This window comes from Delphinapterus leucas, chromosome 15, assembly GCF_059928025.1.
Source record: "Delphinapterus leucas isolate spDelLeu-1000000601 "Yukka" chromosome 15, BTC_Dleu_Yukka2, whole genome shotgun sequence".
NCBI lineage: Eukaryota > Metazoa > Chordata > Mammalia > Artiodactyla > Monodontidae > Delphinapterus > Delphinapterus leucas.
Genome location: NC_143143.1, coordinates 36,555,514 through 36,578,580, shown reverse-complemented (window position 1 = coordinate 36,578,580; position 23,067 = coordinate 36,555,514). Strand labels below are relative to the sequence as shown.

The following is a 23,067-nucleotide window of genomic DNA, read 5'->3' as shown; positions in this document are numbered from 1 at the left end:
TAGGAATTAACGAACCATCTGAGGAGCCACTGAACAGGACCTGCCCAGAAACCGACACTGAACCCACTGTCCCTGGCAGCCAAGCGCTCTCCTCGCTGGGGAGAGGCCACCCTCTGCATAGGCACCTTGTCTCAGGGAGGGGCGGGGGGCGGGGCCCACACTCACCACCAGGACACCCTGCAGCACTCGGGCCTCAGGGCTGGGCGTGGCGCGGAGACCTCGGATGGGCTCCTCAGCCTTCACCCGCAGGCTGAGGTTGGCCCGGCCAGCACCGTTCTCCACCACAACCTCCACATCGTGCTCGCCCTCGCTGAGCCCGGGCAGTGCCAGCACTGAGAACAGGGTGCTATTGGCCTCGTGGGCACAGCCAGGCACCAGGGCAGCCACAGTGGCAGGGCAGGCAGCCTCGAAGGGCGCACTGACGTTGCCCCCAGGCCAGCGTGCAGTGGCCGTGGCGTTGGTGCCGGAGTCCACCTGGAGCACCAAGGCCGAGCCGTTGGTGGGCATGTAGAGGCGGCCGTCGTAGGGGGCCGGGTAGATGGCCCGAAGCCCTGCCACCGGGGAGAACACGTTGAAGCTGCAGGACAGGTTGTGCCTGGACACGCTGTTGCCCACTGTGGCCCTGACCTCATAGCGCCCCGGCCGCCGCAGCCCTGGGTTGGGGCTCAGGCCCAGCAGAGGGGTGAGCCGCTCTGTGGCAACAAGCAGCCGCAGGGCACAGGCAGGGCCAGCCGGGGCCGCCTCCAGCTTGGCAGGCAGGTGGGCCAGCCAGGCTGAGACGTTGGTGGAGAAGTACGGGGCCTCGGAGCCAGGGATGCCGAGTGCTGGGGGGCAACGCAGGAGGGCACCCGGTCCGGCATCGTGCTGCAAGCTGATGAGGTCACCAGGGAGCAGGGGGCTGTCCTGGTCGTGGAAGGTGACCTACAGGAGAGGGGGTAGGAATACAGGAGAGGGGGTTGGGCCTGTGTCAGGTCCTCACAGTGGGTCAGGGGCCTGTAGGCAGCATTGGGCCAGGGGCTCCAGCGGGCTGCAGAACCCCCCTGGGGTAACCCAGAGTCACCCCCTACAGGGGTCTCAACACTCCTCATTCACTCACACACCACCAGGCTTCACAGGGACCTCCAAGGCACTCAAGATGGGGACAGACGAAACACACAGGGCAGAGAGGATGCAGGCAGGGGTGGGGCTTCCCCAGACAGGGGAGGGACTTCTGGACACTGGCCAGCCTTGCCCAGAGAAGAGAAGAGTCCTCCTTAAAAGGCAAGTGCAAAGGCCCTGGGGCAGGAGCTTCTCACGGTTGGCAGAGGAGGAGAGCATTGCCGAGGCGGGAGGCGGGTGGGTTAGGGGACCTGGAGGGCTGTGCAGAACAATCTGCATTTTGTTTGTGTTTGATGGGGAGGCAGAAGGCACCTAGGCCAGTGATACACACCGAGTACTGGGCGGGGGCGCCCGCAGGCACAGAGAAGAGGAACTCTTTCCACAATGCATAGGAGACCCCAGGGAGCCCCAGCCCTGATGTGGATCCGTTGGCACAGGCCCGAAGGTGGCAGGGGGTGTCCAGAGGCAGGCAGATGTTGGATCTGGGGCACGGGTGTCCTTCTGGTGTGCATGTAGGGATGGGCTCAGTCCTGTTTTCCAGGGACCTACTCTGGGGCTCGCTGCTGTTTCCTGGGGCCCCTGCAAGGAAAGGAGGGGTGTCAGGTACCCCAATTTGCTAAAAGATCATAAGGACGCCCTACTATGACATGAGGTCTCACCAGGCAGTGTACCCAGCCCCCGCCATCACTCCTCTAACCCTCCCCACACCAGGCCAGCTGACTGACCCCGGTGAGTCCCCAGCCCCAGCAAGTTCCCCACCAAACCCATCCTTGGGATCCCCAGCATGAGTTGGCATCTCTGTGGACCCCACTGTCCACCTTGAGGCTGGAGACCAGTCCAGTGGGCAAGGGACCAGCAGACACCACAGTGCAGAGAGGCTGCTCGAGCCTCCCAGGTCCCACTGCCAGGATGGAGTCCCACCTGTTCCTCGCATGGCTCGATACACCTGCAGCCGCAGCTGGGCAGGCCCGCCGAGCTCCGGGGTCCCGAACTCGGCAGCAGTGAGGAAGGCTTCACGGCTCGGGCTCAAGCCAGGAAACACCATCACCTGCCCGGGCAGGGGGGCCACTCAGCTCCACCGACCCCGGCCCTCAGCCAGCCCCACCCCAATGCCCAAACACCCACCAGGTCAGAGGGGAGGAGCCATCAGATGGGCCTTCAAGAGGCCCCCACTGGCCTCATTTCACACAGTGGGAGACAATGTCACTCAGGAGAAAAAAATTAGGTCAAAACCATCTGTGAGCAACAGGAATTGTACCTTCATTTCTAAAAAATCCCCAAGCACCAAGAGAAAAGGCTCAGGAGCGTTCAGAGCTCTCCCGATGCCAGGCCTGGGTGCTACTCCCCTCTGCACTGACTCTACTAGACACAGAATGTTAATAAGGCCCAGAAAAAGGCTTCTTGTTTTTTAAAGGGAACTGCAATAGCCAGGGCAAGAAACCTGGAAGGCCAGCCTACCTCAACGGGCTCCCGGGGGGCTGTGAGGGCCTCCTGCTGCACCAGGGGGCTCAGGGGCCCCTGCAGGTCCCCACTGGGTGCTCCCACGAGGAAGTTCTCTGCGTCCCACACAGGGCCTGTGGTGCAAGTGTGCAATGAGGTGCTGTTCCCAGGCCGAGGAGGAGTGTGTTGGGGGCCCAGGGTGGGATCAGACCTGGGACTGAGCCACCTGGCAGTAGCCCCTGGCTCCCTCCACCTGTTTTGTCCAGTGTGGGCTCAGTCCGGGACAGTAGACACTCAGCAAACACCTAACAAACACTGAACAGCTAAGGAATGAACTGGGGTGCTAGGGGCAGCTGTCCTGGCCAGGATGGGAGGAGCTCCCAGGGTGGCCAAGGGACCCTGTATGCTTTGGAGGAGGGGTGTCCTGGGCCAGGGCAGCAGGTGCTCCCCAGCCTCCCAGGGGCCCCAGCGCACCTCCGGGCCGCAGCTCACAGACGTAACTGTGCGGTGCCGAGCACAGGTCTGTGTTGCACTGCCCAGCAGGCCCGAGCCGCACGCAGCGCTCAGCTGTGGCAGGGTGCGGCTCCCCAGGCAGCCAGTTCTGGCAGCTCTCCAGGCTGAAGGCCTCACCCTGCGGCGCTGGGCCCACCTCTACCCCCTCCACAGCCGAGAAGCCGATCCACACGTCCAGGCTCCTGCAGGCAGACAGAGGGAAGAGCAGGTGCTCAGGGGCTCCCCAGAGACAAGCACCCCTCCCTCTGCCCTCTCTCTGGGGGCACCCTCCTCAGAGCAGCCTGTCAGGCAGGCTCTGCCTGTCCTCACTTTCCAAATGGGGAAACTGAGGCTCATACATGACTTGGCAAGCAAGGCCCACACCAGTGCCCACCCAATCACCCATCCCATGGGGCCAGGGGCCCAGCTGAGACCCTCATGGAGCTCCACCTCACTCTGGCCCAGGGCCATGTAGACCTGTGTGTGCCCAGAGGTGAGGATCCAGGTGTGGCATTTGGGGACAAAGACACCCACATATCAGCCCCCAAACAGGCTACTTCCCACAGCTCTGCCAGGGCAGAGAGACCCTCCTGGAGGCAGGGCTTGTAGATACAAGGACAGGGACAAATATTGGGACAGGGTCAGACAGAGGGACAGGCAGCAGGGGTGGCTGAGGTGCTGTGATCAGAGCTGGGTGCTGGGGCTGCATTACTACCTGGGAACCACGTGACCTTGGGCAAGGGCTTTGACTGCTATAGGCCTCGATTTCCCCTCGGGAAGTCCAGGGTGACCCACAGTCCAATCAGTCCCTTCCCACACAGGGACCCTGGGAGAGGACGGGGGCCAGCCTCCACCCCATCCCGCCCCCTAGCCATTGCAGGTGCTAAGGGCTGAGTAGAGACCAGGCGGGGCCACCTATGGTGACCACTACAGAGCATATGCCCCCACAGGCCTGGGCAGCCAGAGCGTCCAAGAGGCTCCTCGTGCATGGGCAGCGCTTGGCAGCAGTGACCACCCAGGGGGGAGCAGCAGGAGGAAGTGCAGCCTCCGTGGTCACACCAGAACCTCCCCGGTCCCTGCCAGGAGGGGCCCAGAATGGGACAGTGGGGGCAGGATACAGGGCCAGGGGTGCACCTCCCACAGTGGGCACCCCCGTGTCCACATCTGAGCCGAGAGAGCTGATAGGAATGGCCACACGTGGGCACAACATGGCTCCTTATCCCCAGAGCCAGGCTGGCTGGCTGGACACAGCACCTCCAGACACCCCAATGTGCTCATGATCCATCCCCACCCCAGCATTCTGGGGACCTCCCCCGAACTCCCAGCCTCTCCGAGGACCAGCGGCATTTGGGCAGGCACCTGGTGACGCGGGAGACCAGGAAGTGCTGGACGGCAGGACTGTCCACCATAGCCAGGGCGGCCCCGGCCCAGGCCCGGCACTGCTCCTGTGCCTGCAGCCAGGCCGCCTTCTCCACCACCAGGCGGTAGCAGCGCCCATTACCAGGGAAGATCTCAGTGTCCGAGGGGCAGAGCGGATGCACCACTGGGGGGTCAGAGAACAGAGAGACGGGGCATCGATGTGTGCCCAACCAGGGCTGCCCCACCCACCCCGACTCAGGCCCAGGGGCGGGGCGGGGCGGCCCCACCTCGGGCTGGCTCCTCGCCCAGGGCCACAATGCTGTAGGTGGCCTCGAGGCCAGAGCCGCCACGGTTTCGGACGCCAAGCTTCAGGGTCTCGTCGCTATGCACAGAGGCCAGACACATGAGCTCCAGGGCTACAGGAGCCGCCTCCACCCACACCTCTGCCCAGAGCCGAGCAGAGCCGACCCCCAGGGCCAGCACGGCCGTCACGGGATAGCGCCCAGGCAGCACATAGTGGTGAGTGGCATCCGGGCCAGCAATGTCCACCTCAGGGGAGCCGTCGCCGAAGTCCCAGCGCGTGGAGCTGACTGGCAGTGAGGCAGTGACGTGGAAGGCTGCGGGCTGGCCAGAGGCCAGAGGTCCTTGGGGCCCCACCAGGGCAGCCCCTGGGGAGGCAGGGAAGATGTTCTGGAGGAGGGTGGGCCCCCGGCAGGTGGGGGCGGGGGGCAGTGGGGGGCTGGAGCAGGAGGGTAGGCAGGCCGAAGAGGCATTGGGAGGCCGGGCCAACCCGCACAGGCACCTGCCCTGCTCTGAGAGGGCCGCGAGGCCCCGGCCAGCCGCGAAGCAGAAGGCACTGCAGGCCTCGGGGGCCAGCGGGCCCTCATGGGCAGCTGAGAAAGCCACCAGCGCCACGGCGCCCGAGCTGTCGTCAGGGACACAGGCGACGTACTCCTCACCTGGAAGGGGCAGGCAGGCTGGTCCTGAGGGTGCACCCCACCCCATTCTACACCCCAGATCACATCATCTCTGACCCTCCAACAGCTGCGTGGCGCTCACCCCCACCCCCAGACTGGTCTCCCCGCCTCACACCCACGTGGTCCCCTGGTCCAGAGGGCCTCTGCGACCCCTCCCCCAGTCAGTCTGTCCTAGCCCCTGTAATTATTTCTCTCGTGCAGCTGTTCCCCAATCCCCATCTGCCACCATAGGCTGGAGACCCCTGAAAACCGGCAGGGTTCCCGCCAGCTGCTTGGCCAAGCTGCCCGGCAGGGAGGGACCAAGTGTGTCCCGCCCACCTGCACTCACCACAGCTGCTGTCCAACAGGGGGCCGCTGAGGAGGGGCCGGCCGGCCAGAGGGCCGGGCCCAGCGCACGTGGCCGCCTCAGGCCGCACCACACGGACCTGCTGCTCCTCTGCCCAGCGCGGCAGCCAGGCCAGACCACAGTCACACTCCAGCGGGTTCCCGCTCAGGTTTCTGCAGGGGGCGGGGCAGGCTCAGAGGGCAGGTGTGGGGGCCACGGGCCCAGCTGCCAACAGCCACCAAAACCAACAAAACTTACATTTCACTTAAATTAAATAAATTAGCAAATATTCCTTCTTCTAATGTAGAAATCTTGTTGTTGCTTATGTCCCTAGAAGAAAGGAGAGATTCGACATGGTCTGACGCGAGCCCCCTCAACCGCAACAATGACAGGCAGCCGCCACCTGCCCACTGCGTGGAATCCCGCAGCGGCCCTGGAGGGGACACTCACAGCTCCGTCAGCGCCGAGAGGTTCGCCAGGAGCCTGACGTCCAGTGCTCGGAGCAGGTTGTGGGAGACATCTCTAGAGAGCAAAGCAGCTGCAGGTCAGTGCTGGGGCCCAAGGCATGGCACAGAGTCCACCCGGGCCCACCTCAGATGCTCTCCAGCTGCAGCCTCCCACCTTCTGAGTTCCCTCTTCCCAGGGCCAGAGGTGGAAGACCTGAATGAACTCTCATCTGGAGAGCCCGAGGCAGGAGAGAGCTGGCCCCTCAGCACTCCATCCATGCCCTGCCCCTTCCCCTCCCACCCCCTGCCCCCTCGCCCAGCAGGACTGCACCATGTAGGGCAGGCTTCACCCCTCCACACAGGGTTCAGAACACACAAGGAAGCCCAGGGGTTTCCAGGGCCAGGGGCCCAGCTGCTACCAGCTGGAGGGTGGGGGGAATGTGGCACAGACCACACAAACGGGAAGGGGGCTCTGGTGGACGACCCCATAGCAGAGCAGTACTGACAGCCCGTGCTAAGTCTCTGGGGTCTGGGCACCAGAGTTAGAGCTGGATCTCCATAATCCCAGGCCCTCAAGGTCAACAGAACCATATCAGAGAACCGAACGTGGTGCAAGACACGGGAGAAGAGTCACGGGTTCTCAAAGCATGAAACTATGAGCAGAAATAAAACATCAAAAGCCGAAAGATCCAACTGCACAAAAACATGCAACTTACACACAAAATATCATAAAATCAGAAAACAAACTACAAGCTGGGAAAAGCACTAGCAATTTAGATGATGGATTAAAGGCCCATAATCCCCTTTCCACATATGCTGTTAACAAACCATAAAGAAAGCAAGCTACTCCAGGGGGGAGAAAAAGGCCAAATATGAAAACAGGCAAGATTAACGAAAGATATACAAATGTCACAGATACACAGAAAAACACCCGGTCTCATAACTGGAGAAACACCATGAAAACAGAACAACAGCACTTTTTGTCTACCATCACCCCCAGTTCAGGTGACGTGGTAGTGACACACCAGTGACTACACTCCAATGACTACATGACCCCAGCCCCTCTCGAGTCTTTCCGAGGATACACTCTCTAGCCAACAATTCCACCTCCCCGCCCGGCATAGAGGTGGAGGCCAGTCACCCGGCCCGTCTACCTCCTGGGCAGGGACCCTGGACCAGCCTGACTCAGTGGACACCTCCAGTCGCCACTCCCCCCAGGCCTCCCTGTGCTCCCACAGGTCTATACCTCCCGCCATAGTCTCCAAACTGACGAGGCCTGGGCCTCCCACCCTTGGAGCCTCTGCCCTTCCAGGTGTCACTCTGGCCCTCTGATGTCCCCAGAATGCCTCTCACCAGGCCTGCCCTTCCCTGGCCTGTCAATGCCTCCTTCAGGCCTATCTGTCTCCAGGTCCTGTCAACCCAGCTCCTAAAACATTCAGACTCCCCCACCCTACCCGAGCCACAGCTTGGTCCAGACCCCCATCCCTGGGCACCCGCCCAGACTTCAGTCCCTCTAATCCGAGCTCCCGTGGCAGCCTGAGGGGTGTCCTGAAGCCCAGCTCCATCAGCCACCCTCTGGAACGGGTTTTGCTCTCTCCAGCTGCCCCACATACAACAAGAACTGAATAAGAACTGGCTGGTGTGAAGACAAGGCCCTCCTGGAAGCCAGGGGCCTGAGTGCCAGCCCAGACCCCAAGACCATGCCCAGGGGTGGTGCTGGGAGGCCTGGTATGATACCTCTGCCTGGCTCACAATGTCCAGGACCACTTCTGGAATGAGGCTCAGGAAACGGCCCCCACCCCAGCCCCTGACCACTGCTCCTTCCTGGGGACCTGCTATCCACATGGGGCCTCATGGCCACCTATACCCAAATACTGGCTGGGGGCCAAGGGCTGGGGCCCAGTTCTCAGTCGGGCTGCTCACGTGATCCTGGCTTCCAACACAGCCAGGTGGCCACCTGGGGGACTTCTGGAGAGGTACCACCTGCCTGCAGGTGATATGAGGGAAGCCAGGCCCAAAGGGGCTCCTGTCCCCCTCTGGCCCCCACCAAGGGAGTGAGGAAAGGGGGACTGTGGACGCACTCAGCTAACCCCTGGGAGCCTGGTCTCTCCCTCTGCATAGGGGGCAGCCATCGGGAGACTTGGCACTGAGTGGACGGCATGTGGACATGACATGCTCAGCTGATGCTGGCTGCAGCCTGCCTGGGGAGGCAGCAGGCCACAGGCAGCCTCCAAATCATAAGGCCTCAGGCAGGAGGGTACAGGCAGTAGGTGGGCAAAGGTGGGCAAGACCAAAGTTCTCCCCTGAATCGGGGGCTTCCTCAAGAAGGGTTGTGAGTAGAACCTCGGGCACAGTCAAAAGAGCTACATAGCTGCAAGGGGCAGGGTCCTCCCAGCAGCGGGACCTCTGAGACTGGACAGGGGTCCCACAGGGTCAGAGCTGGGGCTGCAGCTCCTGCTGGGACCACATGGGGACAGAGGCTTCAGCCCAGAGGACCTGCAGCCCCATCGCTGCTCTGACCAGTGGCGTGACTGTGCAGGCTGGGGGGACACCTGATTTGGCAAAGGCTCTATCCCGGCAACAAGCGCAAAACGGCCGTGTGGGTGCCACCCAGTAACGCCGCATGCCCTGAGAGTTCAACTGCTTTGGGCACCAGCACAGCCACATGCACGCCCCGAGGCACAGACGTCTTTCCCCTCACCCATGAGATGTGACAGGAGCTGGTCAGCAGGTGTGGCTCACACACCCGCTTAGCCACAGAGGCAGGAGAAATGCAGCTGCAAGATGCAGTCCCCCCGCTCCCCGTGACTGTTCAGACTCTAAAGAAAGCACTGGAGGGATGCACGGTAATAACCCCACTCCTGAGAGCAGGCAGGCCCCTCCATTTCCCACACTTTCATTCTGCTCTTCAAGCAGGAGAAAGTCGGTGCAGGAGGCGACAGACAGGATGCCCAGCAGGACCTAGAGCGGGGGCTTCAGAGGGGAGCAGACGGCGAGGGGCTGGGCAAGGGGGGCCAGCAGCCACACCAACCGGGGAGGTCAAGGCAAGGCCTCCTCCACTCCAAGAAGCGGCACGGTCCACTGACAGTGGGCTCAAGGCTGGAGCCCCACCCGACTCACCCGAGCCAGGGGTCCCAGACAACCTCACTGAGCAGCTGGGTTTCCCATCTGGATACTGGCGGGTGTGTGCGCGCGCACGCAGGTCCCTTCCCCCAAAGGCTGCGTGACAGGGAGCCCATGCCCAGAGCATGGGTCCCAGGAACTCCAGAAGCAGAGAGGCCCTTGGGGGCCAGGGGACATAGTGACAGGACCCTCTGGCAGGGTCACCTCTGCCCCTCACAACGGAGCCTAGCTTCCCCCTTCCATCTGGCGGTGCCACTGGGTAAGCCAAGCTGGGCGCTCACAAGCAAGCCAAGAGCAGTGGGGGAGGCAGCAGTCGGCCTTCCTCCGGGGTGCTCCGTGCCCTCCACAGCAGCCCCGCCCAACCCCGGCCGGCCGATCCAGCGCACAGACTGGGAGACCAGGCCCAGCAGGATATAGGAGACACAGGATTTGCGTGTGGCATGGCAGCTGCAGCCGCCCAGGCCTAAGGGAGCCCATGGCGCCTGCGCATCACTGTGTTAAGCCAGTGAAGTTCGCTCAAAGCCTTTAGTCTGTTGCTGAGGAGTGAGCACGATGCCAATGCACGGCCACAGAGCCCTGGATTCTTAATGGTTGGCGAAGATTCCACATACAAATTCTTTGAGTTTATCCTCACTGATCCGTTCCATAAAGCTACAAGAAGAAATCCTGACACCCAGCGGATCACCAAAGCATGGTGAGGCTCTCGCCGTGCAGCCTGGAGAAGGCATAACGCTCTCCAGCACTGCTGTTACTGCTAACGGAAGCAATGCTTGTAAAACTCCTACCTAATAAACAATTTGGGACAGTCTCATCTGCTTTAAAAAAAAAAAAAAGAGACACACACATGGTGTCTCCCAGTACAGGGCAAGGCCCTCTACCACTGCACATGAGCATGTGTGCCCAGAGGTGGGCTGCTGGGGCATCCACACCATCCCCGCGGTGGGGTGAGGCAGGCCAGGAGACCAGGGAAAGGCAGACAGGCTCCACCCAATGTCAAGTACAACGCACCAAGTGGGGACGGCTGTGCCATGAGAAACTTCAGTGAGACTCAAGCAGGGGCTCCTCTGAGGCTAAAGGGAGGACAGCTGTGGAATCCGTGCCTCTGAGTAGAGCTGCAGGGGCCCAGAAGCAAAAGCCCTAGGCAGTCAGATGATCCAGAGACGGGGACTGGGGGACAGTGGGACACAAGGGTGAGTGCAAGCATGAGACACCCACCAGGGGCACCAGGGACAGCTCCCCAGCCAGGGCCTCAAGCAGAAGAGGAAAGAAGGAAAATCCCTACAATGTTTTTCCACATCCCATTTTCTGGAAAATCCATCATTAGCGGCAGCTGCGGGGAGCCATCTGCGGTGCCAGAAAAACCAGGGCAGGAGAAGGGAGCTGGGTCTACCTCAGTGTCCCAGCCAACGCCCACCCTGGCAGGACACCATCATCCCTGGCCTTACTGGCCCATGGCTCTTGGCCATCCTGGGCCCAGCTAAGTCTTCTATCCAGCTTGGCCTGGCCCAACTGCCCCCGGGAGGCTTTCCCCCTGACTGACGAAGACAGCCTCACCCCGTCATGAGTGCTGGCCACGTGCTCCCCATGCTCCCAGCTCCAGGGAGCCCCTTCTCCCCAGGACTCACCTGGGCCTGGTCAGGGCCCACAGTGCAGAGAAAGACCCTGCCCGGCAAAGCTCCTGCGGCCTGAAGGCAGAACCAGGACAAAAGCCAGGTGCATCACCACAGGCCAGGGCTGCCTCGGAGCATCCGTAAGGGGCGTGCCACGGGTAACAGTGTGGTGGGGGTGCAGAGAGGACACTGGAGGAGGGCCTCTGGAGGCAGACACTGGTGGAGTCCTCACCCGGCCTCAAGGCCCTGAACAGCCACTTTTCCACATCTCCATCTGCTTTTTTATAAAAATAAATTTATCTTTGGCTGCGTTGGGTCTTCGTTGCTGCGCATGGGCTTTCTCTAGTTGCGGTGAGCGGGGCTACTCTTTGTTGCAGCGCGCAGGCTTCCCATCGTGGTGGCTTCTCTTATTGCAGAGCACAGGCTCTAGGCGCGCAGGCTTCAGTAGTTGTGGCAGATGAGCTCAGTAGTGGTGGCTCGCGGGCTCTAGAGTGCAGGCTCAGTAGTTGTGGCGCACGGGCTTAGTTGCTCCACAGCATGTGGGATCTTCCCGGACCAGGGATCAAACCCGTGTCCCCTGCATGAGCAGGTGGATTCTTTTTTTTTTATAAATTTATTTTTTTTTAATTTATTTATTTTTGTCTGCGTTGGGTCTTCATTGCTGTGCACAGGCTTTCTCTAGTTGCAGCGAGCGGGGGTTACTCCTTGTTTCGGTGCACGGGCATCTCACTGCGGTGGCTTCTCCTGTTGCGGAGCACGGGCTCTAGGCACGCGGCCTTCAGTAGTTGTGGCTCACGGGCTCTAGAGCGCAGGCTCAATAGTTGTGGCACACGGGCTTAGTTGCTCTGCAGCATGTGGGATCTTCCCGGACCAGGGCTTCCCGGACCAATCCCCTGCATTGGCAGGCAGATTCTTAACCTCTGCGCCACCAGGGAAGTCCCTCCATCTGCTTTTGCCGTCACTGTTCTGGGGGAATGCCAAGGCTGCTGTGGGCCAGCCCCATCCCACCCCCAGCCCCTCAGGTTTCCACTGCACCCCCCCGTGACATCATCATAGTCACTGACGCCCTGCCCCCCACTCAGGTTCTCTCTTACAAAGCGGGGCGGTGGGGAACACAGCAAGCCCAGGGAGCCACCTAAAGGAGCGCAAGGAGCCGAGCAGAGCTGGCAGAAGCAGCAGAGGCTGGCTAAGCACCACAGCAGCCAGCCCCCACTGGGAAGAGAGCCAGCACCCAAGAGGTCCTAGGCCAAGCAGGGTCCACCCTCTGGCCATGTGGACCCTCCCAGACCCCTCCAAGGCCCAAGCCAGCAACTTCCAGGGACCCCAAGTCTGGAGGGGTCAGGCCAGCTCAGGGGGAGGGGTGACCTGGGGACCACACACACCACCTGGGGACAGGCACACACCCACAACAGCACAAGACACGTGTCACCTCCCTGGGCACCAGGGACGAGGCTAGCCCACAGCACTGGATGGAGATGGGGGCTTTCTCATACCTGGCTCGTCCCCTCCTGTTCCCCCTCCTGACCCGAAACAGGTAAGTGTGTTGGGGGAGGAGTGAAGACCCCTGTTCTACCCCCACACCTGGGCCTTCCTTCTCCTCTTCCCACAGTGCCCAGCTGTCACTGGAGAGCCCAGTTTGCCCCCAGCACTGGGCTGCCCCAACTCCCCCTGCCTTCCAAATCAGACATCCAGCCTCCCGGGGGAGTGTGTCCTTCTGGCTCCGATCTTTCCTATTCCGAGCAGGAGCTGGGGGTGGGGGAGAACCCCTGCTTCCACCACCAAGCTGGAGGTGTCCAGCGGAAGGTGCTGAGGGGCCCCCATCCTGTGGACAATGGTGGCTCCCCCTGACCTCCCCACACAGGGCTCAGCCCCTGCTCACATCCTAGTTCTCGCAGAGGGGCAGGGAAGGGTGTCTCAGGGCCCAACAGGGAGAGATGGGGAGGGGGGTGTTAGATAAAGCCGAGTGGGAAGAGGTGTGTGAGGTGGAGGCCAAGGAGAGGTCGCTTTTGAGCCCTGGGTGGCTCCAAGTGCAGTGCCTCCTAGAGCTGAGGAAACGGAGGCTGCAGATAAGCCAGGACCCTGCCCTGCAGCCCCAAGCAGCCTCAGTCTCCTTCTCTGTCAAGGCGGGGGAGTGGCCAGGGTGCCTGCTCCCCAGTCCAGATGCCAGGCGGGGTCTGGGGGCCAGCCGGAGCCCCCAAGGAAACATCTGCACATTCCAGACGCATGTGGTCAGCAGTGGAGGCGAGCACCAGGCCCCAGCCCAGCACCCCACCCGGCGCTGGCCGCCACGCTGGAAACAGGGCTTGGGGGGGAATGGGCTCCGGAGAGGCCGCCTGCAGATGTTACGTAACCACTCTGCCCGAGCCAGCAGCTGCCTCCTCCCTCTGGCAGGACAGGACAGAGCTGTGGCAGGAGAAGGCCCCCCACTCCCCATCCGAGGCCTAGGGCTCCTGCTTCCCGCTCTCGCTGGGCTTCCAGAAATGCAGCTTCAGCTGCCCTGTCCTCTCCATGGAGGCCCCAGGGCTCCAGGGAAACAGGCTTCCCTCAGCCCAGCCACGGGGGACCCCCAACATATCCCCTCAGGAGCCAGGTTGAGGCAGAAGGGATGAGAGGCCACAGGCTGGTCCCGGTGCGCTGGGACCCCACAGGCTGGTCCAGACCCCACCCACATGCTCGGCTCCCAGTGCCCCCACTCGATGCCGCGGTAACGGCTCCTTTTGGCAGTGGGACGGGGTGGGTCAGTTTGAGTCTAGTAACCTCACTCTGTCTTCATTCCCTTCTATTTATGGTGAGAGAGGCTGGCTTCCAGGGGCGGAAATGATGATGTTTAAATTAATGAATTCAAGTTTTGGAGAGAGAGCCGATCTGAAGAAAAACATGCGGAGAGGGTGAGCTGCAGGGGTGGGCAGGGGGCAGGCTCTTGGCGCAAGGGGCATGGAGGGGCCAGCCCGAGCCACCCACCCCCATCTGGCGCCAAACTAGGGCCCAGAAGGGGGGTCTGGACCTCAAAGACAGGGAAAGGCCTGCGAGAGCCCCCTGGCGCCTTGTCCCAGGGCGTCGGAATAGGAGGTAGCCTGTGTTTCCCTGAGCATGTTATGGGCTCCCTCACCGGGCGTGGCCATCCCACGACTGAACCATCACCAGGATGAGACACAGGCGTCTGGTGTGGTGACATCCCCTGCCCAGGAAACCCCTGGAACTACAGGCCAGGACAAGGAAGGGAGTCCCGAAGAGGGGCCTTCCCAGATCAGCCTACAAAGAGGCAGCCACCATCAGGGCATTAATAAGACTGGGGGCAGGGGGTGGCGAAGGGCTAAGAGGGGACCCTCCCAGGAGAGGGCCCAGCTTGCCCCTCCACCTGCAGCTGGGGATTTGGGGCCACTCTTCAGGGCAAGGGGAGGAAAAGGACCAGTACCCATGGACACTGGCGCCCAGGTGCTGCCTTCAGCTGGGATGTCCCTCTGCACTCTGGCCCGTCACAGCCAGCCAGGGCAGGGGCTGTGCCGACCCCTTCTACAGATGGAAACGCTGAGGCTCCAGGAGGCTGCCCTCCTCACCCTGTGGTCGCTCCCAAGAGTCCGAACAGTGAGGGACAAAGGTAGCCGGGGCTCTCCCCATCCTGGCCTGGGAGCCAGCACATGGCCTCCAGAATTCCAGGGGCAGAAGCATCATCCAGCGTGGCCAGCAATCCCGTCACCCAGTCGGCCGCTGGGCACGGCCACTGGGCTACAGGGCTCAGTTTAGAGGTGCAGGATCTGGAGGCCCCGGGTGCTTTCAGCCTTGCCCAGAGCACTGGCCCTCATTCCTCGCCTCAGCCAAAAGGCAAGGCTGGCTTCTGCCCTGCCTCAGGACAGAGCCCTTTCCAGGGCAGCCCCATAGGATCCAAGAGTGGACTCCAGGCCTGCTAGAACTGGGGACACACTTTGCCAGGCCTGGGCCCATGGGCACCTCAGAGGGAGAAAGAGCCCTGCCCACTGTGGTCCCCAAACGTAGCCCCCTCCCTGGCATGGGCGGCTGGGTACCACTGGGCCCTTCAGCAGAGACAGCTGCCAAGCCATAAAGAACGAGGTGTTCCGGGAAGAAAGGACGTGAGCCGCATTTTCCAGCTGCGATTGCCCGACAGCGAGACTGCAGGCACGCGGCCTGGCCGGCCAGCACGGAGGGTGAGCCCCAGCGCACCCATCCCAGGCGGCGGCCGCCACCCCAGACAGCGCGGCCGGAGCAGGGTGTTTTCATTCCAGCACTCGGCGGGCCCGGCTGGGTTCCCGTTGTGGCGCTGGCCACCGCAGAGTGTTCCGGAAAGGAAAATGTGTGTCTCATCCAAAATGGCTTCCTCACTTGAAACCAAACCCCAGCCGGGGTCCCCCTCGGGAGCCAGGGTCCCCACAAACCCACCTACACGGCACAGGCCCCCCGGGTGGGGGGCAAAGGTGGCGGCACCGCCACCCGGCCAGCTGTCACAAGACAGCAGAGCAGCCAGAGAGGAGCCCGAACCTAACCTCCGAGGCGGAAGCCACAGGACAGGCCTGCAGAGATCTGGGAAAGGGAGACCGAGTCTGCGCACGCTGGGCACACCTGACCCGAAAGCGCCCGCACCAGTCAGCTCCTCAAGGGAAAACACGAGGGCTGCAGTGAGCGGGGCAGCCACGGGGAGCACTGAGCAGCTCGAGTGTGCGCAGATTCCAACGGTGCCTCATCAGCTCAGGGCACAGAACAAGGTGTACACGAGAGCTCACAGTGCGGTTTATGCCTCATAACTTCACCATGTTACACATCCACACATGAAGGCATCGAACACACAAATGCATAAAACAGATAAAAACACAAGAGAAACATGCGAGGCATGACACATCCCAACAGCCACCTGGCTTTGCATTGAAGTCACCTCTGAGGCCAGACCAGAGGAGGCAGGAAGGCTTCTGAACATGGGGCCTCCTGGACTGGGTGCCAAGGGGTGTGTAGGAGCCTGCCTGCCCAAGGCTAATCTGTGCGTTTCCCATCTGCTGCAGCATTTGGTCTGAGCAACACAGTCACGGGCACATGTGCACCAGCTCAGGGGCACCTCTCCTCAGGCTTTTTGTCTGCTCTGTGGCAGGGCAGGTCCTAGGGGCCCAACTCCTGCCAATGCTTGGGTATAAGGTAATGGGCTCTGAGAACACAGAGAAGGGACTGGGGGGCCACTCTGGCAACAGTTATGATTATCGTGGCCACCATTAACTGAGTCCCGTGGGTGCACCATACACCCTCACCTCTGACGCCCCACAACCACATAAGGTTAATCCACTCATGGTACCCATTTTTCAGGTGAGGCAACTGAAACTCAGAGAGGCCGAGTGACTCAGCTAAGGTCATACAGGAAGCGGAGGAGCTGGGATGTGAACCAGGTCTGACCCAGAGCCTAAGTCCCCTACTCCTGTGTTCCTTGCCTCCCTCCTGGAACCAAATAGAAAGTCAGTGGGGAGGACCAGAGCAGGGACAGCCAAGGGAATTTCAAGGAGGGAGCTGGTGGGAAGGGCTGGGGAGGGCAGGGCCAGGCAAGCAGCTGGGGCCTGAGTCCAGAGCCCACCTGGTCCCATTCAAACATAACCCAGCCCCACTCAGGGATGCCCCCACCGCCACCTCTGTCTGCTGACGAAGCAGGTCACTGGTGCTGTACCCCAGGCCCCCGAATGCAGTTCCAGGGATATGTCCCAGAGCGTGCTGATGAAATCACCTCTCTGCCACAACCTACCAGCCACGTGACCCTAGGAAGTGACTCAACCTCTGGGAGCCTCAGTTTCCTGGTCTGTAAAATGGAACCAAGTGTGGTTCTAACCCAACTGCATTGGGGCAACACATCACAAGAAAAGGGCTCAGCAGAGAGTCCCTACTCATGGCAACCGTGGAGAAGACAAGGCGGTTGCGGAAGTGGGGTGCACCCCTGGGATATTTTCTTCAGAGATTTGTTTTATAATTCACATACTATAAAGCTCACCCTTCTAAAGTTTACAATTCAGTGGTTTTTAGTATATTCTCAAGGTTGTGCAACCACCACCACCATCTAATTCCAGAACATTTTCATCCCCCAAAACAGAAACCCCACAATGCTTGACCACCCCCATCCCCCACCCCCATCCCCCATCCCAGCTGTAGACACTAGTCTGCTTGTGCCTACATGGATTGGCCTGTTCTGGACATTTCTTATCAGTGCAATCATGCAACATGTGGCTTTTTGTGTCTGGCTTCCTTCACTGAACATGTTTTCAAGGCTCATCCACCCTGTAGCATGTATCAGTACTTCATTCTTTTTCATGGCTGAATAATATTTCATGAACAGACCACATTCTGTGTATCTATTCATCTCTTGATAGACACTTGAGTTGTTTCCACCTTACAGGTACTATGAATAATGCTGCTACAGGCACTTGTGTACAAGTTTTTGTGTGGACGTAGGTTTCGTGTCTCTTGGGTGTACATACACCTGAGAGGAGAATGGCTGGGCCCTATGCTAACTCTATGCTTAGCTTAATCTTCTGAGGAGCTGCCATACTGTTTTCCAAAATGCTGCCCCGTCCTACATCCCCACCAGCCGTGCACGAGGATTCCAATTTCCCCACGTTCTCACCAACACTCCTTATTGTCTGTCTTTTGGTGACAGCCATCCCAGTGGGTATGAAGTGGTATCTCACTGTAATTTTGATTTGTGTTTCCCTGAAAGCTAGACACTGAGCATCTCTTCATGTGCTTATTGGTCATTTGTGTATCTCCTTTGGAGATTGATCTGTTCAGATCCTTTGCCCATTTTTTAGCATTGAGTCATAAAGATTTTTATGTATTCTAGCTACAAGTCCTTCATCAGATAGATGGTTTGCATATGTTTTCCCCACCCTGCAGTCGTTTTGCAGGTGTGTTCACCCTCCTGGATGGTGGCTGTCCTCACTGCTCCCAGCTACTGCCTGGCTCCTGAGGGTTACTGGCACTGGGAATGCTCTGGTGTTGGTCCCTTCATGTCCCCAGGTGTCACAGATGAAGCTGAAGCCTTCCCATTCACCTGCCTGACCTTCCAGGGGATCTTATACAGAAGGCAGTGTGTGCCCTCTTGTCCACAGTTCAGACAAATCTGCAGTCTGTGTCTTACCACAAAACTAATGTTACATGTGCACTTAGTCTGCATTTCCAAGTGCCAGCTATCATATGCAGCTCAGGTAATGTGAGGGTGAGACCAGCTGGGTACGCAGGACACCCAGGGCCTCCTGAAACCCACTGTCTCCACGCCCCAGCTAGTGTCCTTTCTAGAAGATGCCAATCATGACGCTTCTCTCCTGGGTCCCTCAATGCTGCCCCCCTGCTCTCTCGATAGAGGCCCCACCTCCCGCCCCTCCATCACCTGGCACCTCTGAGACTCTACCAGGCTGTCCCCTCTATCTGGGACGCTCTCTCCCAGCCCCTGCATGACTCCTGCGTGAGCACTGAGTCTTGGCTTCACTGTCACCTACACTGGGGATCCTTCCAGGGAGCCCCTCCAAAACGGCCTCCTCCTTATCATCTGTCTTTTGGTTTAACACTAGCTCTGCTGTCATAAAAGCCTCAGAGACGTGGGCCTTGAAGACCCCTGGCACAGGGCCAGGCACACAGCAGCCAGGCCCTCCCTCTGGTGAGGGCCCAGAGACAGGCCCCTCCGCTGCCCCGCCAGCCCTCAAGGCAGCCACATGCATGACACCTGCAATCTAACACGTTACACACACACCAGGCCCACGCCAAGCCCAGGGGTCTACTCCCCGATGTCCATCTTCCCTCACACCCATGTCCTGTGCAGGCCCCGGGGGCTGAGTCTCCCAGAGACTCCCCTATTATTTAGGGGCACAGGTGAGGAAAGGCGAGGCCCTGAGTGCCCCCAGCCAATGGAAGACCCTAAGGCCCCAATATTTTAATCAGCGAACCAAGTGCCTATTGAGTCCCTGCTCTGAGCCTAGTCCTAGACCCAAACATTCACAAGACAGTACGAGGCCCACTTTGGGCCCCTGGCCAAAATTAGCAGCTCACATCACCTGAAAAGCTGTCAGCCAAAAGCAACCACACCTGAAAATGACTGACAGCACCTGGAGCAGTGCTGTCACATCTAGAACTCTCTATGCCGTCCCGTCCAACATGGTAGCCCGCTGGCTCTGGCTCGAGCACTTGAAATGTGGCTCACCATACAACACAGCTCTGGACCCGACCATCAATGTACAGGAAGAACACCAAGGGCACAGGGACACCCAGAGACACAATCCAAAAGCCAGGTGCCGTCGGAGCCGGTTTCTTCAATAAATCGCACAAGAGGAAACAGATGGAAGGAAAGCCTACACATCCACAGAGATTTAAAGGACATCAACTAACTGCACTGCCACTCCATGGACCTTATTTGGGTCCTAATTCAATCTACTAAAAAAACTGAGACAACCACAAATTTGAACACACTGGACATGCAAAGTCATCAGGGTATTATGCACTGTTTTAGGTGTGATCGAGGTGTCACCATACATTCCAAAATGCTTACAGATCAAAAGTAGGATGGCTGGAATTTGCTTCCAAAATGGGTTGGGGTGGGGTGGAGGTGTGGAGGGGTAGGCCAGGCCACAGGGCAGTGGGTCCATGAGGTTCATCACACTATTCCTCCCACTTTTGTGTATGTTCAAACTCTCCAGGATAAAAGCTTTAAAAATAGGAGAGCAATAACATTTTACTGAGTAACGTCATCTTTTTCAGGCTGTCATCTCCCAGCAGCATCACTTAACCCAAGAAAGGCTGTGGTCTCAGAATCCTGGGCTATCCTGCATGCTGAGGCCCAGGGGCCCCGAATCCCCCACCAGCCAGCCCCTGTCCTCCCACCCAAGTCTGGACACAGCTGTCCTGCCGCACCTCAGGCTGGCCAAGGAGTCTCAAATGGAGGGGTGGCTGCGAGACACTGATGACAGAGACGCCAGGCCTGAGCCCGCTAGAGGAGGCTTCTGGTGACACCCAGGAGGCAGGGGTACTGGGGCCCCTGGACACGCACGCCCTCACTCGGGAAGCTCCCTGGCATCTCTGAGCTCAGCCCTGCTCCCTTGGAGAAGAGAAGCCTCACCCATCTCCTGCTCCCTGAGGAGGGGGTTTGCAGGGTGGACAGGCAGAATGGCTGGGGCAGCCCACAGAGCACAGATGGTGGCCTGAGGGACCGGGGTGAGGGGGCCTTAACATTTGCACCCAAGGGCCCAGTTTACCATTTTGCACCCAGTCCTCTGGAAATCTCCCAGAGGCAGCTTCAGAGTGTCAACAAGAACATGAAGTCTCCTCTATTCCCCATCCCCCTCCTCCCAGAGTCCCATCATCACATGCTGCAGGGTCAGCAACCCTGGGAATCCTGCTGGCTCAGGCCAGGCCACCAGCTCCCTGGACCTCCAAAACCCAAGACCAGAGCCTAAGGGGACACATGCAAGGCAATAGGCTCAGGCTCCGTTGCTATGCCTGGGAGCCTGCACCCTGCTGCGGGCCCCTGGCCAAGCTACCAGTACGGTTTATTTCCTGGACAGCTCCTGGAGACCAAAACGCCGCCAGGTGATGAGGAAGCGGGAATAACCAGCAGGAGCTGGGGCCTGACCCCCCAGCAGCTCTCAGCCCACGAGAGACGTATGTAACCTTACTCACAGCGTTGAGAAACAAGGAGTGGCGTGGATCCAAAACGACTGTGTGGGCACTGGCTGCAGGCCAGAAGCCCACCTCCACAGAGACAACCGTGATGGCAAACACTTAAGCTGGCAGGGAGCAAGATGACAGCGTGGCCCCATGGCTCCCAGCCGCTGCCCCTGGAGAACCCGGTTGCCCCCAGCCCCCAGCCCCAACCCCCAGCAAAGCCCCAAGGAGGACCCATCCAGGAGAAGCACCCACCCCTGCCCCACCCGCCAACATCCAAACTCGTCTGAACACTGACCATGAGGGTCCTCCTCATAAAAGGTGGCCACACACTGGAGTCACCCAGGGAACATTACAAAACCAAATCCCAGGTTTAATAAGCCTGGGGATGTTAAACCCCCACCAAGGGATTCCAGCATGCAGCCAGGGAGTGATGGAGTCCTGGCTTAGGTGTCTGCAAGTACCCAAACGGGGCCGGAGGGATGTGGATAAGCAGGCCCTGAGCCTGTCCCCATCTCTGGGGACAACCATCTGAAAATCTCAGTCCCCTGAATCCCTTTCAATCCAACCCTCAGCTCCTCACAGTCAAACCCTGCCTTGCCATGTACTGGCTGTTACTTGCTACTTGTGCTTGGACAAATCACATCACCATCACCTCTGGGCTGTTTTCTCATCTGTAAAATGGGCATCTTCACTGTACCTCACCTCAGAGGGTTAGGATGAGGGTTATGTGGGACAATTCACAACCAGAGCTTGGCACAGGCCCAGGCTGGAGGCAAGCTCTCCATAAAGACTACCTGTTATTATTTCTGCCAAAATGCAAACCTGACAATTGCTTTTCAGCGTTTTAAACCCCTTCATGGCCATGCTACCCCACTACTGTTCCCAGGATAACATCAGAACGCTAAACTGCACAAATGAGGCCCTTCATGACACCAGCCCACCACCCATCCTGCTCCCACTCCCTCACACTACCCCTTCCCCCCACAGCTGCCACACTGGAGGTGTACCCCTACACCCACGTTCGACCAAGTCCAGCCTCCAGTCCTTTGCACACATGGTTCTCTCCTCCCTTCCCCCAAACCCACCTTCCTGCCCCTCAAGTAACAGGCCAATTCTTACACATCCATCAAATTCTTGTCCACCCCCTCCGGAGAGCCTTCCCTGTCATCCCAGATAGAGCTCTCCACCTCCTAGCTTCCTACTCCTGGGCTCCCAAGTGCTGGGTATGCCCCCAGGCCAAGCCGCATCCTATTAGGCTCTAATTAGAGTTTAAGTGTTTTTCAGAGACCTTCCCGCCCCGCCTCCGCACGATGCTACAGGCCCCCAGTCAGCTGGCGTTAGCGGAGCCCCACCGGGTTGTGCGATGTCTCTGCCTGCACAGAATGCGGTATTTTCCTATTTCCCTCTGGCTGAGGCCAGGCGGGCTGAGAGCCGGCCCCGGTCCCAGGTTTTCCTTATTTAGTCGGGCCGACCTCACTGCGCTGGATCCTCGCCCTGGGAGAGGCCTGGCCCTAACTCCGTTTCCCCTTCTAGAGGCCGGGGACGCGCCCACGCCCTGTGAGGCCCGCCAGGCCGGCGGCCTGCCCGGCCGGCCTCTCCCCGAAGGGTGCAGGCGCCCCGCGCCCCGCCGGGCCCCGGCAGCCGCCAGTCCTTGCGCCCGCCGGGCGCCATGGCAACCGCCCGGCCCGCGTTGCGGGCGGCGGGTTACTCACAGCGCTGTGGCGTCCGCGGGGATGCGCAGCGCGGGCCCGAGCGTCCGCAGTCCGCGGCCGGAGCAGTTGACGCGGCAGGCGGCGCCGGGCGCCGGGCCGCAGAGGCAGGGGGGCGCGCACGGTCCGCAGCCGCGCCCGGGGACCCCCGCCAGCGCCCCGAGCCACAGGCCCAGGGCCAAGGCGAGCGCCAGGCGGGCGGGCGCGGGGGGCGGCATCGTCAGGGCAGTGCAAGCATGGCCCCGGCCCGGTGTCGAGGCCCCGAGCCCGCCCGGCCTCGGAGGCCTCGGCTCAGGCTGGGCCCGCGCACGGCATGGCTGGGCGCGGGAGGGGGAGCTGGCGGCGGCGCGGCCGCGGCCTGTCTGCCTGCGCGACGCTCGCTCGGCACTCCGGCCCGGTTCTGAGTCCCCAGCCGTCCGCTCGCACGCTGGCGCTGCAGTGGGGGCCGGCCGCCGGCTCCTCCTCCTCCCGGTGCGGCGCGGGGCGGGGCTCCCTTAGGCCCCGCCTCCTGCTCGGCCCTGTTGGGCGCGGCGAGGGGCGAGCGCCGGGGCGGGTCGCCCCAAGGCTCCGCCCTTCGCTCTGCAGCTTGGGGGCCGGTGGGGCGGGGCTAGATGGGCGGGGCGCCTGGAGCTCCTCCCTTCGCACAAGCAGTGGGCCGGGCCTCGGGCTCTGCTCCCCAGGGAGCGCCGGCCTAGGTCTGCGCTCTTCCCCCTCCCCGCTGCGTGCGCCCCTCCCAGACCTCACTCAGCGCCAGAGCAGTCACAACGCTGAAAACACCAGCCGGGACCTCCGAGCGCCCGTTACGCGCGCTCATCCACTCCAAGCGCCTCTGTCCCTCTCCGCCACCGCGGTTTC

At 60.6% G+C, this 23,067-nt stretch overlaps 1 protein-coding gene across 1 annotated transcript in view; it reads right to left on the bottom strand.

The window, feature by feature from the left end:
- Positions 1 to 22,686, bottom strand: part of PKD1 (polycystin 1, transient receptor potential channel interacting) — a 49,493-nt gene extending 26,807 nt beyond the window's left edge. Inside the window, exons 1-11 of the mRNA XM_022594510.2 lie at positions 22,216 to 22,686; positions 6,142 to 6,213; positions 5,950 to 6,021; positions 5,695 to 5,864; positions 4,677 to 5,348; positions 4,390 to 4,573; positions 3,013 to 3,233; positions 2,557 to 2,672; positions 2,020 to 2,146; positions 1,430 to 1,677; positions 166 to 921 (exon numbers count right to left, since the gene is read on the bottom strand). Coding sequence (XP_022450218.2) covers positions 166 to 921; positions 1,430 to 1,677; positions 2,020 to 2,146; positions 2,557 to 2,672; positions 3,013 to 3,233; positions 4,390 to 4,573; positions 4,677 to 5,348; positions 5,695 to 5,864; positions 5,950 to 6,021; positions 6,142 to 6,213; positions 22,216 to 22,430 — 2,853 coding nt within the window. The 5' untranslated portion in view covers positions 22,431 to 22,686. The remainder of the gene's footprint in view (positions 1 to 165; positions 922 to 1,429; positions 1,678 to 2,019; positions 2,147 to 2,556; positions 2,673 to 3,012; positions 3,234 to 4,389; positions 4,574 to 4,676; positions 5,349 to 5,694; positions 5,865 to 5,949; positions 6,022 to 6,141; positions 6,214 to 22,215) is intronic.
- Positions 22,687 to 23,067: the final 381 nt, after the last annotated feature.